This window comes from Gymnoscopelus microlampas (genome assembly GCF_963454915.1).
Source record: "Gymnoscopelus microlampas genome assembly, chromosome: 8".
Lineage (NCBI taxonomy): Eukaryota > Metazoa > Chordata > Actinopteri > Myctophiformes > Myctophidae > Gymnoscopelus > Gymnoscopelus microlampas.
In genome coordinates this window covers 2,972,588-2,988,137 of record NC_139945.1, presented here as the reverse complement: position 1 = coordinate 2,988,137, position 15,550 = coordinate 2,972,588, and the positions used below count along the sequence as shown (strand labels likewise).

Genomic DNA, 15,550 nt, shown 5'->3' with positions numbered 1-15,550 from the left:
AAGACCGGAAAAAAATTAAACCTCTCCGGACATCCTGACCGGTTGACAATGACACGGCACGTTCATTAATTTTCACCGCAGATCAGGCACATTTCAAATATTCTGCTTTGCAAGCTCTCTCTCTCTCTCTCGCTCTTGCTCTCTCTTAACAGTGTGTGTGTGTGTGTGTTTCTGGGAGAGAGAGAGAGATAGAACGAAAGAGTGTGTCACACGTTGTTAAGTTACACCTATTTCCTGTTAACAATAACCAGTGTAAAACGTGCTCTATTGGGAAGTACATGTGAGACACTTTATTGTGAAGGTACAACCGGAAAAAGAAAGTAGTTGTTGCTGCTGCGTAGTGTCGCAGTCGCAATATATTTTAACTTTGTGGTCTCGGACAGAGACCGCGGTCCGGTTATATTAGATAAAGTTTGTATTTAACAGTCAGTCACGCACAAGTTGTATCATTACGAGTTAGAATATGTCACAGACACTAGGCTACTACAAGGGCACTTATGAGTACATTTGGCAAGTTGCTCTACTACAGTTGAACATGATGAAACATCCAACACAGATGCGTAAATACTCTTCACAACAGCTATAGGCTACTGCAACTGTGGCATCGAGGTGAAACACAACGTTAATCATAAAGGTGGACCTATTTTTAACTCTATATGAGGGAGACACGTTAAAACGTTACCACTTTGAGCTGAATAGCTCTATGAGGAGACGACAAGATTCTCACAACTCATCAACTTTCCCACGGCTGTCCCAAGTTCCCAACTAGACGCACGGACTGCATCCACTGTCTAACTATACAGCATAACCTCCTGTGAGTGAGTAGTGGTCTATCATTTATTGCCCTAACAGGTCATCTGTCAGCTGATTAGAAAATGCGTTCAAAGTCCGCAATTGATTATTGAGAAACCATTACGCACACAGTGACGCAGCATGCGCAAATGGTAATTAATGTATTTGTGCCAGATGACCCTGCTGCTATATAAAATGTGTATATTACTCGTTCATCATGGTTCATGTTCAAATAGCTCAATCCAAAATATAATGCTGTAGGCCTAAGTGTTAGGCTGTATTTACGCACCTGCTTGTAATTAATGCTTAACTTAATTATGACCTGTATTTTTATCAGATGTGCGATAAATTTGAATCATTCCGGACATTAGGACAGGCAGATTAAAATCCTAGCGCGACCCCTGACCCAAGGGTAAGTGCGTGTCAAAATACTGTTCCAGACTGTATATAATATACGCTCCTGCAACAAACACTGCACGAGTCTTCTTCTTCTTCTTCTTTTTTTTTTTATGGCGGTTGGCATTTGTGAACGTTCTATCAAGGGCATCTACTGATATGTGTAATGCAAGTACACCGGAAACCCATTGATATGCTTCACACTCAGACTCTGTGAGTCTACCAGTGTTGCCAAGTCTGCTTATTATGAGCAAGTTTTTTTTTTCTTCTGTAAAGTCGCCTTTAAATATTGGTTGTAAGTGGTTGCAGTGTTTTGGGGTGCTTGTTTCTATAGCTGCTTATTTGGCTTTGCTTCATGATGTTGTTTAAACCAGTGCTTCTCAAACATTTTCATGTCAAGGACCTCACATTAATATGTATTTGTCCTTAGACCCCCATCTGGGAATATTGTGTGCCAGGGACCCCCATGTGTGTGCATGTGTGTGTCTGCGTGTGTGTGTGTGTGTGTGTGTGTGTGTGTGTGTGTGTGTGTGTGTGTGTGTGTGTGTGTGTGTGTGTGTGTGTGTGTGTGTGTGTGTGTGTGTGTGTGTGTGTGTGTGTGTGTGTGTGTGTGTGTGTGTGTGTGCTTGCGTGCTCATGTGGCCTAGTTGCTCCTTTTGGGCTTGTTTCCGTTGTGACCCAACTGCTTGTTTCTCTTGCACAATCTGGCAACACTGGACTCTCCTCCCAGTTGAGGTTTAGCCCTCAGGTGAGTAAGAGACAAACACATGACTGTAGCCACACCCACTCTGTAGCCGCAATACAAAGACATAGATAGTAGCCATGTATACACACTGTTAGACCTACAGTACAAGAACATAGATACACAGTAGCCATTTAGACACACTGATAGAACTACAGAAACACAGAAAGGTCCAGACTCCATTGTGAACAACATTCAGGTTAATGTGGGTAAGTGATGTTTATTCTGTATTCTACAACTAATGCATGTAGTCTGGTGTTCTGAAAGTGTGTTTGTTTTTTCTTTCTTTCTTTGTGTTTTAAAACAGCCCTCAAAACCCATCTCTTCAAACTTGTCTTCCCTCACCTAATCCCATTGATGCATGCTTTATAACTATTCATGTATTTATTATGTTGTGGTTATGTGTTACTGCAAAGCGTCTTTGAGTCCCTAGAAGAGTATTATATAATATATAAGTCATATGTTTTCTTTCTCGCTCCTCCTCTATGGTTAGTGGTTCCCTCCCTATTATCAGCTGAACTTATGTAAATAACACGAAAATGACGCACGCACGCTGGGACTGTTGCTCCGTCGTTCATTCACTGTTTTCTCTTGTCGTGTATGGTGGACCTTATTGCGTATATTGTATGAACATTATGCAAGTCAAAACCAGATAGAAATGTTAAAAGTTATTGTACCAAAGTCAGGAGTAGCATGTGTTGCAGACAGACCCAGCCTGGCGTCTGCATAGGTAATCAGGTACACTATGTTAATCTTGACCAAATGTCTACAGAACATGTGGCTGATAGCCTAGAGCGCAGGGGTGTGAATTGTAAGGAGTGCTATTGTTAACTTGAAGATAGTCTGGAGGCCGCCAGAGAGACATTAACACTTAGAGCCATTGATCAAGGAGACCAACAAGTGAATAACATACATCTTAACAATAATGAATAACAAGCATTATAATAATAATGAAAAGTGAATAACAAACAATGAGACAATGATAACAGTGATATGCAGCAGTTAGTGACTTAGTTTAGTCTGATGTACTCGGCTCTTCTGTCCACTGGCTGTCCCTCAGTTGATGACAACTAGTTAACTACACACATGTTGTGCAGCATTTAGACTGTTCTCTGCATGCGTGTGTGTGTGTGTGTGTGTGTGTGTGTGTGTGTGTGTGTGTGTGTGTGTGTGTGTGTGTGTGTGTGTGTGTGTGTGTGTGTGTGTGTGTGTGTGTGTGTGTGTGTGTGTGTTTGAGTGTGTGCGGCCCAGTACAAATGACATCTGTACCGTTTGTGGAACATCATGATTTATGTATTTTTCATGATGACTGTCAGGACCCAGGTCTGACAGAAGTCTCTCTCTCCCCCTCTCTCTCCCTCTCGCTCTCTCTCTCGCTCTCTCTCTCGCTCTCCCTCCCCTCTCTCTCTCTCTCTCTCTCTCTCTCTCTCTCTCTCTCTCTCTCTCTCTCTCTCTCTCTCTCTCTCTCTCTCTCTCTCCCTCCCCTCTCTCTCGCTCTCTCCCTCTCTCTCCCTCTCTCTCCCGCTCTCTCCCTCTCTCTCTCCCCCTCTCTCTCCCTCTCGCTCTCTCTCTCGCTTTCCCTCCCCTCTCTCTTGCTTTCCCTCCCCTCTCTCTCGCTCTCTCTCTCTCCCTCTCTCTCTCGCTCTCCCTCCCCTCTCTCTCTGTCTCTCCCTCTCCCCTTTTCTCTCATTCTCTCGCTCTCTCGCTCTCCCTCCCCTCTTTCTCGCTCTCTCCCTCTCGCTCTCTCCCTCTTGCTCTCTCTCACTCTCCCTTCCCTCTCTCTCTCTGTTTTTCCCTCTACCCTCTCTCTCTCTCTCTCTCTCTCTCTCTCTCTCTCTGTCTCTCTGCTCCACTCAGAGCAAAGCGCTATATAATGACCTGTTCTAACACGTTCACAGCTGTGTTCCTACGTTCATATTTATGCCTCTTAAAACACTGTTGATACATGGAAAGGTTTCACACATTATAACATTATAGAGTAGACTATACTGTAGTTTCACACATTATAACTTTTTATTACACGGCTTGGTTGAATGCTCGATTCTGATTGGTCAATCATCGGTCATTATTTCTTGATAATGACTGATGAGCTCTATAACGGACCGCTGTGTAATCAGAGACTCAGAACACCTGCTCATATCAACCTGCGCTGCTTGGTTTTATGCTTTATCCAACATGACAGCCATGTAAACAAACAAACAATGTCATTTACAACTAAACGTTGCTCTCAAGAATGTTTTTGAAAACAAGTGAGAAATAGACGATGCAATGCCCGAAAAGTGATTCTATTTGATCCACCGCACTTCCTTGTTTATCGTGGCACAACAACGGGGGAATACCAAAACACTCGCCCCAAAACACAGTCGCCCCGGGGCAAATCCCACAGTATTATAGGCAAATCCGGCGGTATATAAAATGGGGGCGAGTCTTTCCGTTACCTTATGGACTACTGTCATTCGTTTTCCGAGGCGAACTTCTCCACCCAGCCCAATACTTGGAATACTTTCATTGCCGTAATCAAGGAAATACTTAGTTTTGCTGTTACTTTTGGGTCAATTTATTTATTTATTAAGTAGCCGTGTAATAAGCGGGATAATGTATGGGGAGGTTGTCATTATTGAAATTAAAAGCCCTCTAGGGTCATTATCCACCTCCCCTATTGCGTCGTTGGATAATCACCCTGTCAGGCTTTAAATTTCAATAATGACCCCCTCCCCGTACATTATCCCTGGCATAGACTACTGTAGTTTCACACATTATAACATACTGTAGTTTCACACATTATAACATTATAGACTACTGTAGTTTATATTATAACATTGTAGACTATACTGTAGTTTATATTATAACATTATAGACTACTGTAGTTTATATTATAACATTATAGACTATACTGTAGTTTATATTATAACATTACAGACTACTGTAGTTTATATTATAACATTATAGACTATACTGTAGTTTATATAATAACATTATAGACTACTGTAGTTTATATTATAACATTATAGACTACTGTAGTTTATATTATAACATTATAGACTACTGTAGTTTATATTATAACATTATAGACTACTGTAGTTTCACACATAACATAATTGACACCAGGAGGATCAGTGTGGTGACATTTAATGATCAGTGGACACTAGGAGATGTCCACAGTGTGTTTTAATGATCAGTGGACACTAGGAGATGTCCACAGTGTGTTTTAATGATCAGTGGACACTAGGAGATGTCCACAGTGTGTTTTAATGATCAGTGGACACTAGGAGATGTCCACAGTGTGTTTTAATGATCAGTGGACACTAGGAGATGTCCACAGTGTGTTTTAATGATCAGTGGACACCAGGAGATGTCCACAGTGTGTTTTAATGATCAGTGGACACCAGGAGATGTCCACAGTGTGTTTTAATGATCAGTGGACACCAGGCACTGGGTGAAAAGCAATGATTTTGGGAGGGTATTCCTCAGGCATACCCCTGATACTTAAGGGAGTATGTGTGTGTATGCTACCCTCATTCATTAATGTACCACCTCCCACATACCTCCCACATATTCAGGTGTATGTACCATTTCTGAGACCTTCATTTGCATTTACCCCCTGTGGTGTCTGCCAGCAAGGACCTCACACACCCCACCCTCCCTCCCTCCCACCCCACCCCACCCCTCCCTCCCACCCCACCCCACCCCTCCCTCCCTCCCATCCCACCCCACCCCTCCCTCCCTCCCACCCCAACCACTTATGTGTGAAAAGAAGAAAAAAATAATTACAACTAATAGGGATAAAGTGGTTAATATGGTGATAGAGGTGGAACTCCTATTGTCTCAGAGACCTGAGACAATAGGGCAACAATAGACAATTTTAACCATTTAATGACCCTTAAACGTACTTGGTAAAAAGTACAAAAGTATTGGTATCAAAATGTGTTTAAAGGGCAAGACCACTTTGGTAGAGGTTTGGGTCGTGTAGTTACCTTGCCATGATGTAACTCCAAAGGTGGGCAAGAAATAAAAAATAATTGCACCATTGATTAGAAATTGATAATTCAAAATGCTCCTCATTGACTTACATTGTACGGTAAAACTGCTCTCAAAGTCACTCTTTTAGCACAGAAACGAACACAAACAGCGTTGATTCAGACAATATAGAACATCACCAAACCCAGTACTGTTTGTTTTTTTAATAAAAATGTCAACTTCCTGTTGATTTTGCCATTTTTAACAAGTAGAAAACCCGGACTGGATCGGCGGATCCGGACCCAGATCTTCAAATAGCAAAATCAACAGGAAGTTGACATTTTTATTAAAAAAACAAACAGTACTGGGTTTGGTGATGTTCTATATTGTCTGAATCAGCTTTGTTTGGGTTCATTTATGTGCTAAAAGAGTGACTTTGAGAGCTGTTTTACCTTACAATGTAAGTCAATGAGGAGCATATTTTGAATTATCAATTTCTAATCGATAGAGCAATTATTTTTGATTTCTTGTCCACCTTTGGAGTTACATCATGGCAAGGTAACTACACAACCCAAACCTCTACCAAAGTGGCCTTACCCTTTAAGTACTAAAATGTTTGAAAATAGCCGATCTACAACCTCACAACGCGACGCGTTGTGAGCTTGTAGATCTGCTATTTTCAAATAGCCTAGGTATAAAATAAGGCTAAAGTGGTTAATGTATGTTTTATAATGTAATCATTTATATCTGAAAAGTAACTAGTAGCTAAAGTTTTCAAATAATTGTAGTGGAGCAAAAGTACAATATTTGCCCCAAGTCTGCACTCTGATCTCTCTCTCTCTCTCTGTGTGTGTGTGTGTGTCTGTGTGTGTGTGTGTGTGTGTGTGTGTGTGTGTGTGTGTGTGTGTGTGTGTGTGTGTGTGTGTGTGTGTGTGTGTGTGTGTGTGTGTGTGTGTGTGTCATGCTTTATTCGTATGTCCTTTCTGTAAACTAACACTGCTCACCTATGCAAGACCTAAGAACACACACATTTGTTTAAATATTTGTATTAGCTTTTCCTTGAATGTCACAATGCAACTTTGGTTCACTGTTTCTCTTTCTCTCTCTCTCTCTCTCTCTCTCTCTCTCTCTCTCTCTCTCTCTCTCTCTCTCTCTCTCGCTCTGAGCCCCCCCCACTCTGAACCCCACACCTCCCATTGTTTGAACAAACCTCTAATGTACATATGTAAGGGAGATTCCCTAGCAGAGAAAAGTGAGAAGCATATCCAGGTATCTTAAAGGCATTTGAAGGTAAACAGTCCTCTCCCGCATTCATTGAAAAACTCCCTCCAATCATTTATGTTAGGTGGGTGTATGCCTTGCCCACGTATCCAGGTATATCACCTTTTTCACCCAGTGAGGGGATGTCAAGCCCCCAGAACCCAGTGCTTGCATTGAAGCGAAATGGACATGCTGGCCATTCGTAGGTACTGCAGCTTAAACGGACGGGGCCACTGCAAATGTACGAGCGAAAACGGTTTCGACCAATGGGCTTGACTCACGAGCTTGCGCACAAGCTTGCGCACGGGGCCGCGCACCTCTGTGACGTAAAACGCGTCACTTCTGTGACGCAGAACGTATCACAGTGTCCCCAAATAGGCTACGCCCATCACACTTTACAACCCGGAAGAAGGGGTGAATTCGCTTCATGCGCCGGGTGAGCAACTCAATGCAAGTGGATGGGAGGCGATATCCGGTGCCCTCTCTATTATTTTTAACTCTATGGGGGATGTCCACAGTGTGTTTTTAATGATCGGTGGACACCAGGGGATGTCCACAGTGTGTTTTAATGGTCAGTGGACACCAGGAGATGTCCACAGTGTGTTTTAATGATCAGTGGACATCTCTTGGTGTCCACTGATGTGATGATTGAACCGTGTGCACGTCTGAATCTCTTCATACACAATATTAAGCTTTCTTCACGTGGGGATTCATACTTTTATAGCTATAATATAGCCTATATGTGGGACTGTCTGTCCAATATTGTAAAAAAAAAAATAATAACAAAAAAAAAACACAAAAAAAGATGTAAGAAAAAGAGGAGAGAAGCCTTATGCACAATACTGTTATTGAATGCCTTCCATTACTGTCTGTTTACTGTCTGTTCCAGGCTATGGGTCACACAACACAACAGGCATACTAAATATGTGCAAATATTTGACAGGTTTATACATGTTTACCATCGTTGCCTGAGGAACAGTTTGATACTGAGGAACAGTTTGATACTGAGGAACAGTTTGATACTGAGGAACAGTTTGATACTGAGGTACAGTTTGATACTGAGGAACAGTTTGATACTGAGGTACAGTTTGATACTGAGGAACAGTTTGATGATACTGAGGAACAGTTTGATACTGAGGAACAGTTTGATACTGAGGTACAGTTTGATACTGAGGTACAGTTTGATACTGAGGAACAGTTTGATACTGAGGAACAGTTTGATACTGAGGAACAGTTTGATACTGAGGTACAGTTTGATACTGAGGAACAGTTTGATGATACTGAGGAACAGTTTGATACTGAGGAACAGTTTGATACTGAGGTACAGTTTGATACTGAGGAACAGTTTGATACTGAGGTACAGTTTGATACTGAGGTACAGTTTGATACTGAGGGGCAGTTTGATACTGAGGTGCAGTTTGATACTGAGGGGCAGTTTGATACTGAGGTACAGTTTGATACTGAGGGACAGTTTGATACTGAGGAACAGTTTGATACTGAGGTACAGTTTGATACTGTGACAGTCAGCCTTGAGGGCTTGTTTCCATTGTGGCGAAGACTTTAAGAATGTGTGTTCAGAGAGAACAAAGATGACTCGTCACTTCCAGGTTGGAGAACTTTTAGATCACGTTTTTCACAGTCGTAGTTGAGTTCAGTTTGAGGAAGTGCCCGTGAACAGAACAGCCTTCTTTTATGTGAACATCGTCTGTGTGCACATGAAGGTAAAATGTCTCTGAATGAGTCACCAGGATAATAGCAGGACATATTGACTGTATGAGTCGTTTATTAAATTGTATCATTATGTATGAATGCATGAAATCATCAACTGATAATGTTGGTTACATTGGTTTTTAAATCCGTATTTCATACAGACCAGATGATGTGGTCTGTAAGTATTTCATATAATGAACAGGTTTAATATAATAGTGTTACATTGTACTTCATTCAGTGATTTACTGTCGTAGGAATCATTTGTGGAGGTCTGACATCTTGTGTGAAACAGAAAGAGTTTTGTGCGTCTCAGCAGTATGAGTCCTGTATTGTCTGCTGGTGAAACTACAAAACCTGCCTTGTTATGACAATACTGTGAATAACAGTGTTTTATTAGTATATGATGATGAAGTTATTGTATAGTGGCTGATGGATACACAAACCGCTCACAATGACGAGGGTTAAGGTTAAGGTTAGGGTTAGGGCTAAGGTTAAAGTTAGGGTTAGTTAAATCGTATGGCGTTATACTACTGAATGCACCGACCTTGCTTGGGCTTGACACGGGAGGATGGCCCTGGCCCCTCAGTCTCTTTTATTGCTTGGCTCTCCTCCCTATACAGTGTTTTGTGGTGTTTTTCTAGGTGATGAAACAGGTTGGTTGTGTTGCCTTTCTTTGTCGCGACAATGCGGAGGCACGTCCTGCACAACACCTCGCTTGTTTAAATATTTGTATTAGCTTTTCCTTGAATGTCACAATGCAACTTTGGTTCACTGTTTCTCTTTCTCTCTCTCTCTCTCTCTCTCTCTCTCTCTCTCTCTCTCTCTCTCTCTCTCTCTCTCTCTCTCTCTCTCTCTCTCGCTCTGAGCCCCCCCCACTCTGAACCCCACACCTCCCATTGTTTGAACAAACCTCTAATGTACATATGTAAGGGAGATTCCCTAGCAGAGAAAAGTGAGAAGCATATCCAGGTATCTTAAAGGCATTTGAAGGTAAACAGTCCTCTCCCGCATTCATTGAAAAACTCCCTCCAATCATTTATGTTAGGTGGGTGTATGCCTTGCCCACGTATCCAGGTATATCACCTTTTTCACCCAGTGAGGGGATGTCAAGCCCCCAGAACCCAGTGCTTGCATTGAAGCGAAATGGACATGCTGGCCATTCGTAGGTACTGCAGCTTAAACGGACGGGGCCACTGCAAATGTACGAGCGAAAACGGTTTCGACCAATGGGCTTGACTCACGAGCTTGCGCACAAGCTTGCGCACGGGGCCGCGCACCTCTGTGACGTAAAACGCGTCACTTCTGTGACGCAGAACGTATCACAGTGGCCCCAAATAGGCTACGCCCATCACACTTTACAACCCGGAAGAAGGGGTGAATTCGCTTCATGCGCCGGGTGAGCAACTCAATGCAAGTGGATGGGAGGCGATATCCGGTGCCCTCTCTATTATTTTTAACTCTATGGGGGATGTCCACAGTGTGTTTTTAATGATGTGGAGCAACATCCCACATCATAACAGAGAAAAACAACTTCAAGAGATTCGACAAGACATTCAACCCAAATCTACACTTCATGGAACTGGCGGACGGAACCAGGACGAACAACGTGGCATTGGAGCGAGGCGACGCAGAGGTGACACTTCAGGACATCGAGGGACGAGACGTCGTGGTCACACTGAAGAAGGCCTTGTTCATACCATCCTACCCACAGAGCATCATTTCAGTGGAGGCTGTGGCAAATGATGGAGCCAAAGTGATCTTCCAAAAGGGACAGAATGAACTGATAACCAGAGATGGAACAGTCTTCCGCATAGAGGAGCAGGAGAGACTGTACTACGTGAAAACGGTAATTAACCAAGAACACTGGGTTGATGATTCAGTGAATGATATATTAAATAGTGACAAAGTGAACCTCACTTGTGATGTCAAAACATGGCATGAAATTTTGGGACACTGTAATGTTGATGATGTGTTGAAATTACCAGATGTGGTAGAAGGTATGAAAATCACAGGCAATACCAAACTAGACTGCAATGTCTGCACTGAGGGAAAATTTACTAATAACAGAAATAGGAAAATGGATGCTAAAGCTAAAACACCACTGGAGTTGGTACATACTGACTTGGCAGGCCCCATTGACCCAACTGGTCAAGATGGACATAAATATGCCATTTCATTTACAGATGATTTTTCTGGGGCAGTAGCTGTTTATTTCATTAAAAATAAAAGTGATGCAACACTGGCCACAAAGAAATTCCTATCAGACAGTGCCCCTTTTGGTTCTGTAAAATGTATCAGATCAGATGGTGGAGGAGAATACACAGGCGATGCTTTCCAGTCCCTATTAAGAGATAGAGGTATAAGGCATGAGACATCATGTCCTTACTCTCCACACCAAAATGGTACTGCGGAGAGACAGTGGAGGACCCTTTTTGAAATGGGAAGGTGCCTTCTATTAGAAAAGGGATTGCCAAAAATATTGTGGCCTTATGCTGTTCAGAGTGCAGCACATATCCGCAACAGATGTTACAATGATAGAGTTAAGAATACTCCACACTTCATGTTAACAGGGAGAAAACCAAATCTTGCAAACATGTGGGTTTTTGGATCTGATTGTTATACTTACAAACAGGATCACAAGAAATTGGATCCCAGGTGTGAAAAGGGGATATTTGTGGGGTACAGTAAGAACAGTCCAGCCTATCTGGTCTACAATCCACATACAGAAAAGGTGTCAAAACATAGGCTGGTGAAATTCATCAAAAAGAATAGTGTGGAACAACAAACACAAACTGATGATTACGAGACAGAAGTCCAGGAATACACAAACAGAAAGCATAAAGATGGAAATGATGCGGAGTTACAGCAGACAGAACAGAACATAGAAAATCAAAGCCTAGAGGAAAATGAACAGACAGATGCAGATAAGTCACAAAATGGTGAAATCACAGAAACTGTAGCTCAAGACGAGGACAAAGATCCTAAACCTAGTAGTCATAGTCAAAACCAACGCTACCCAAGAAGGGAAAAGAAAACCCCCAAATACTTACAGGATTACATATCTGACCTTGAGGATAAAGATGTGACAAATGCAAGTGTTGATTATTGTTACAGGGCGATATGTGGAGTGCCCCAGACCTATAGAGAAGCCCTGCCGTCATCTGAGGCGGCCGAATGGCAACGCGCCATGAAGGAAGAGGTTGACTCACTAAAAGAAAATGACACTTTTGAACTGACTTCTTTACCTGTGGATAGGAATGTAGTGGGGGGGAAATGGGTTTATGCTTTAAAAGAAAATGCTGAAAAAGGAAAGGTCTTTAAAGCTAGATATGTTGCTAAGGGTTATAACCAGACAGAAGGTATAGACTACAATGATACGTTTGCACCAACAGCAAACATCACTTCAGTACGGGCACTAATGCAAATAGCTGTCCAAAATGATCTCATTGTTCATCAAATGGATGTGAAGACGGCATACTTACATGCTCCCATAGATGAAGAAATCTTCTTAGAACAACCCGAGGGTTTTGATAAAACATCAGAGATGGGAGAAAAATTGGTGTGTAAATTAAAGAAGTCCATTTATGGTCTGAAACAATCAGGAAGAAATTGGTACAAACTTCTAAATGATCATCTTGAACAAAATAATTTTGTGAGAAATCTATCTGACCACTGTGTGTATAAGAAGCAGATAGGACATGAGACAATCCTTGTACTCATATGGGTGGATGATCTAGTAATTGCAGCCAGCAGCAATGATCTGCTAAACAGTTTCAAAGGTACAATGAAAGCAAAATTCAACATGAAAGACCTGGGTAAAATATCATTTTTCTTCTGACTTCTTTACCTGTGGATAGGAATGTAGTGGGGGGGAAATGGGTTTATGCTTTAAAAGAAAATGCTGAAAAAGGAAAGGTCTTTAAAGCTAGATATGTTGCTAAGGGTTATAACCAGACAGAAGGTATAGACTACAATGATACGTTTGCACCAACAGCAAACATCACTTCAGTACGGGCACTAATGCAAATAGCTGTCCAAAATGATCTCATTGTTCATCAAATGGATGTGAAGACGGCATACTTACATGCTCCCATAGATGAAGAAATGACAGAGCCGATTCTCAGTTCTATGTAATGTGGGTTTATAAGTTCTATTCATATTGTTAATGTGTTCAACTAATTAATCATTCAATTGAATAGATGAAGTATATTCTTCTCCTTATGTGTGCAGGAGCCAAAGACTGCATATTAGGTGCTTTGTTATTGTTACAAAGCTCCTGTAAGCTACAGATGTTTACATAGTTTCCTTATCTCTAAGTCCAGCAGAGATTGCTGTGTCTCACTTTCTCTGCTCTGCCTGCTAACTTCAAGTACTGAGTACTCATAGTAGTCTAATACTTTTGAGTACTTCCTAAGCCCTGCCTCCTGCTTAACTGTCTCCCCTTCTCATGTTGCTGTATATATATCAATGTAAAGTATTTTGTACTTCAGAAATGATTCAGGTCAAGCTGTACATTTACTCCTTGCGGCAAGTAAAAAGTGAAGGAGATCTCCGCTGTGTCTGTGTCTATCTATCATTACAATGGTCCCTCGAGCCTGGATGTCAGAGCTGTTCCAAGAAGAGTAAGAAGGAAGACGACGCTGGAAAAGTCTGCAGCCAGGACCCGGATCCTGCAAAAATCCTGGAGCGTGAATTCGATCCAGGTCGGCGGTCAAATCAGTCTAACATCTGCTCTTCAAGGAATGGCCGACGGCATTTGAACGCTGATCACACAACTATAAGATAGCACGTAAGTGAGACACAAAAGTTGTCTATCTATGTGCATATAGACATTGTTTATCTGTGTGCATAAACATGAACCTAAGCACTGAATAGGCAGTGAAACCTTAGGATTTGTTGCTATGTTTTAGAAGCAACAGAGTGATTTATTTCCTGCAAATTGTATACTGTAGTGTGTATGAAATCACAGATATTGACGGACGCGCGTCATCACTATGTGTATCCAAACGCGATATATGTATCCAAACGCGATCTGAGTGAATTATCCGGGTCTAACAATTTTCTCTCCGCGGTCATCACTATGAGTGAGCCGTGAGCACTTTTCCGGATCTGATCATCTAGAATAACCCACAAAGTACCCTTGGGTGTTCGATGAGAAATCCGTTGGAACGTGGTGAAACTGAATGTGTTTATATTGTATGTTTGTGCTTAATATTACTAAAAGATCCTCACTACCGTGAGCACCTTTCCGGAGAAATCCGTTGGAACGTGGTGATGTGATATTAAGATGTGTTATTAAGGAATGTGTGAAGTGTGATTCAACCAGTATACAGCAGTGTAAATAACGCTCGAAATAAGTGTGAGTGGGTCACGGTGGTTGAGAGACGAGTAGTGTCTCACCCCCCCTTGGACTGGTAACTATTGTGTGAATCTATGAATGAAAGTACAGTGTGATGGATGGGATCCCCATGAATGTGTGTGCCTGGTGAATGACATGAGTATGTGAATGAAATTGAAGTACATAGATACAGTGATTTTGTCAAGATCTGTGTCAGTTGTAAGACTTTGTGTGTGTTTGTATTACTCTACATGTCGTGGTGTACCAGGACACGTGATGCAGTGAGTCTTGAATGAGTGAGCAGACAAAGTGTCGTGACTTTGAATGAATAAGATTTTCAGTGTCTGTGTATGTCCTCACGAGTATAGGAATACAAGTGAGTGTGTGTGTGAGGGCTGCATGCGTGCTGAGCAGAGAGAAATAGCGACTGCTTGAGAGAGAAAGCTGTGTGTGGAAAGTAACTAAGTACATTTACTCAGATACTGTACTCAAGCGTGCTGTGTGTGTGGGGACTGTGTGGGAGTGCGCGTGTGTGAGTGCGCGTGCGTGTATGCAAGATGGGAGAGAAAGCGAAAGAAAGAGAGTGGGGTGATGTTGATTACCAAGGAGCTAGGCCAAAAGGAAGGAAGGGACCCCCCCGAACATGTTTTCGCTGTGGCCGTACTGGACATTTCGTAGCCGATTGTAGATCGCGCACCACAGTTAATGACTGGGACGATAACAGGCAGGAGAACACACAGGGCCCAAATACATGCTTTAGGTGTGGGCTCACGGGCCATGTTGTTGTTGGTGATTGTAACTCAGGAACAACTGTGGAGAACTGTAGTGACAATAGGCCGAAGAACAGAAGGCCACGCAGGTCTAAGGGCAGAATGGATACAGATAAATGGCAGGACATTGGTTTAATTGGGACAGAAACCCTTATCTATATGTATATATATATGATGAGGGCACACATTTGGTATTAATTAGCTACGATGTCTTGGCTCCTTTCCTGTTTACAGTAAGCCTTTTGTCTAAAGCTACAGTTAAATGCCCCTTGTAGATACCCAAAAACTTTCCCAGTAGTCAACTAGTGACACACAAGACCGACAAAGTGTTTGCACAGGAAGAGTAAAACTAGTGACGGTGTGGGGAGTATTTCCACTACATTATTTTATTGTCTATATAATACGTTGTTAAGTAAGCCTTGCCCAGCAACAGTGTGAGGCCCATAGGGGAGGAGCCTATCTCCTGTTTCCTTAGTGTGAGCCAGTTTTGATGTACAAGTACACCCCCCTGGACATGATGTTAAAGTGGTTTTATGATTTCTGTTACAGTAAAATATGAAGTTTTTAGTAAATTATCTAAGCAAA

At 42.1% G+C, this 15,550-nt stretch overlaps 1 protein-coding gene across 1 annotated transcript; it reads left to right on the top strand.

Annotated features, from left to right (window-relative positions):
- The first annotated feature begins 2,009 nt into the window (after positions 1-2,009).
- On the top strand, positions 2,010-12,077 carry LOC311050938 (uncharacterized protein). The gene is made up of 3 exons (XM_084065213.1): positions 2,010-2,139; positions 10,336-10,703; positions 11,972-12,077. Exons 2-3 carry the CDS (start codon positions 10,431-10,433, stop codon positions 11,999-12,001), a joined length of 303 nt encoding a protein of 100 aa, XP_083921339.1. The 5' UTR covers positions 2,010-2,139; positions 10,336-10,430; the 3' UTR covers positions 12,002-12,077.
- Positions 12,078-15,550: the final 3,473 nt, after the last annotated feature.